This window comes from Aplysia californica, unplaced genomic scaffold (genome assembly GCF_000002075.1).
Source record: "Aplysia californica isolate F4 #8 unplaced genomic scaffold, AplCal3.0 scaffold00001, whole genome shotgun sequence".
In the NCBI taxonomy this organism is placed as follows: domain Eukaryota; kingdom Metazoa; phylum Mollusca; class Gastropoda; order Aplysiida; family Aplysiidae; genus Aplysia; species Aplysia californica.
Window position 1 is genome coordinate 1,923,655 of NW_004797271.1, and position 1,136 is coordinate 1,924,790.

The 1,136-nt window shown below is 37.0% G+C and overlaps 1 protein-coding gene and 1 long non-coding RNA gene across 4 annotated transcripts in view; one reads left to right on the forward strand and one right to left on the reverse strand.

Annotated features, from left to right (window-relative positions):
• Positions 1-499, reverse strand: part of LOC118477465 — a 42,969-nt gene extending 42,470 nt beyond the window's left edge. The window contains exon 1 of the long non-coding RNA XR_004858400.1: positions 100-499. This is a non-coding gene — a long non-coding RNA (uncharacterized LOC118477465). The remainder of the gene's footprint in view (positions 1-99) is intronic.
• Positions 1-1,136, forward strand: part of LOC101857986 (tripartite motif-containing protein 59) — a 23,920-nt gene that overhangs the window by 11,541 nt on the left and 11,243 nt on the right. The window contains exon 1 of one of the 3 annotated variants that reach the window (XM_005088825.3): positions 706-864. The exons of the other annotated variants lie outside the window; for them this stretch is intronic. Within the exon in view, the coding sequence (XP_005088882.1) occupies positions 848-864 (17 nt within the window). The 5' untranslated portion in view covers positions 706-847. Of the gene's footprint in view, positions 1-705; positions 865-1,136 lie in introns of those variants that run through there. 3 annotated transcript variants of the gene reach the window in all.

The following is a 1,136-nucleotide window of genomic DNA, read 5'->3' on the forward strand; positions in this document are numbered from 1 at the left end:
GGGGTCAGGTCAGTGTTATTTTGATTGACGAAAAATTTCTTATGTAAATGAATATAGAGATACATGTACAATGTAGTTGGAGTAAAAGTAAGCGCTTACGTTTTCGAGTTGATATCACTGGCACTCATTGTTACATCTGATCGAGTCGAGAAACCACATTAGCTGAAGTATGGTACGCTCAGCTTCAAATCCAGCTTGCCAACCTCTCAAAGTTTAATAAACCTTTTGTTAAGTCTCGTTCTGCATTGCATGCAGTCTGCGACAGCAACGCTGATTCAAGAGGTCGGTGCTTTTGTGAGAAAGGAGTATGGGGTGTGCACTTAATCGACCACACATCACACGCTCGTATTTAGATGATTCATTTCGCTGTGCACGTTGATATCGAGTTCCCTATAGTAATACTGCACGTAATGAAGTGAAACTACACCAGCTGGAACAAAAACTATAATCACAAGGTTTGCTTTTGCTTCCAATCGATATCAGATTCTGTTAAGTTGCCAGACTGTTTCATGTTGTGTGCAAGCTGTTACATTATGCTCCATCAGATCTCTTTATGTTAATGTAAAATTTCAAGCTTTGTTATGGATAGCCATATTCGATAACAGAAAGGAGTTAGAGAGGGGCGGGGGAAAAAGGAAAGGGGGGAGGGGTATTTCTAATGATATTGAACAGGATTTACATAAAATAAAGTTATTCCCTGGCGGGTTTTGTTCCTGGGGGTCCAGGCAAACAGTGCAGACGCCTGACTGGAGCTCTCTAGATGCAAGGGGAGCTTCTTTGGCTACTACTCCATTGTGGTTTTGTTTTTTCCTTGAACTTGTAGGCTACATTGTAACCGAGTGTTGCAATGGCAACTTATCGAAGGTAAAGTCCTGGTTTAAGAAAATAGAATTCTTATTTTCGGTTCTGTTCTATACAATATTTTGTCGAAAGCTTTTAATGTACAAATGCAGGAAGGAAACTTTGTTGTAGATTTTGTTGTAGTTGTTTTGTTATTTTTATTTAGGTACCGGTTCTTATTTAAACAACTTATTTCATTATTGATCTTTTGATCTCTTTATTTTGTTTATTTTTTTGTTTTTAATTTATTCATTTAAACTTAATTTTCTTTTTTTTTTTATTAATCCGAAAACAGT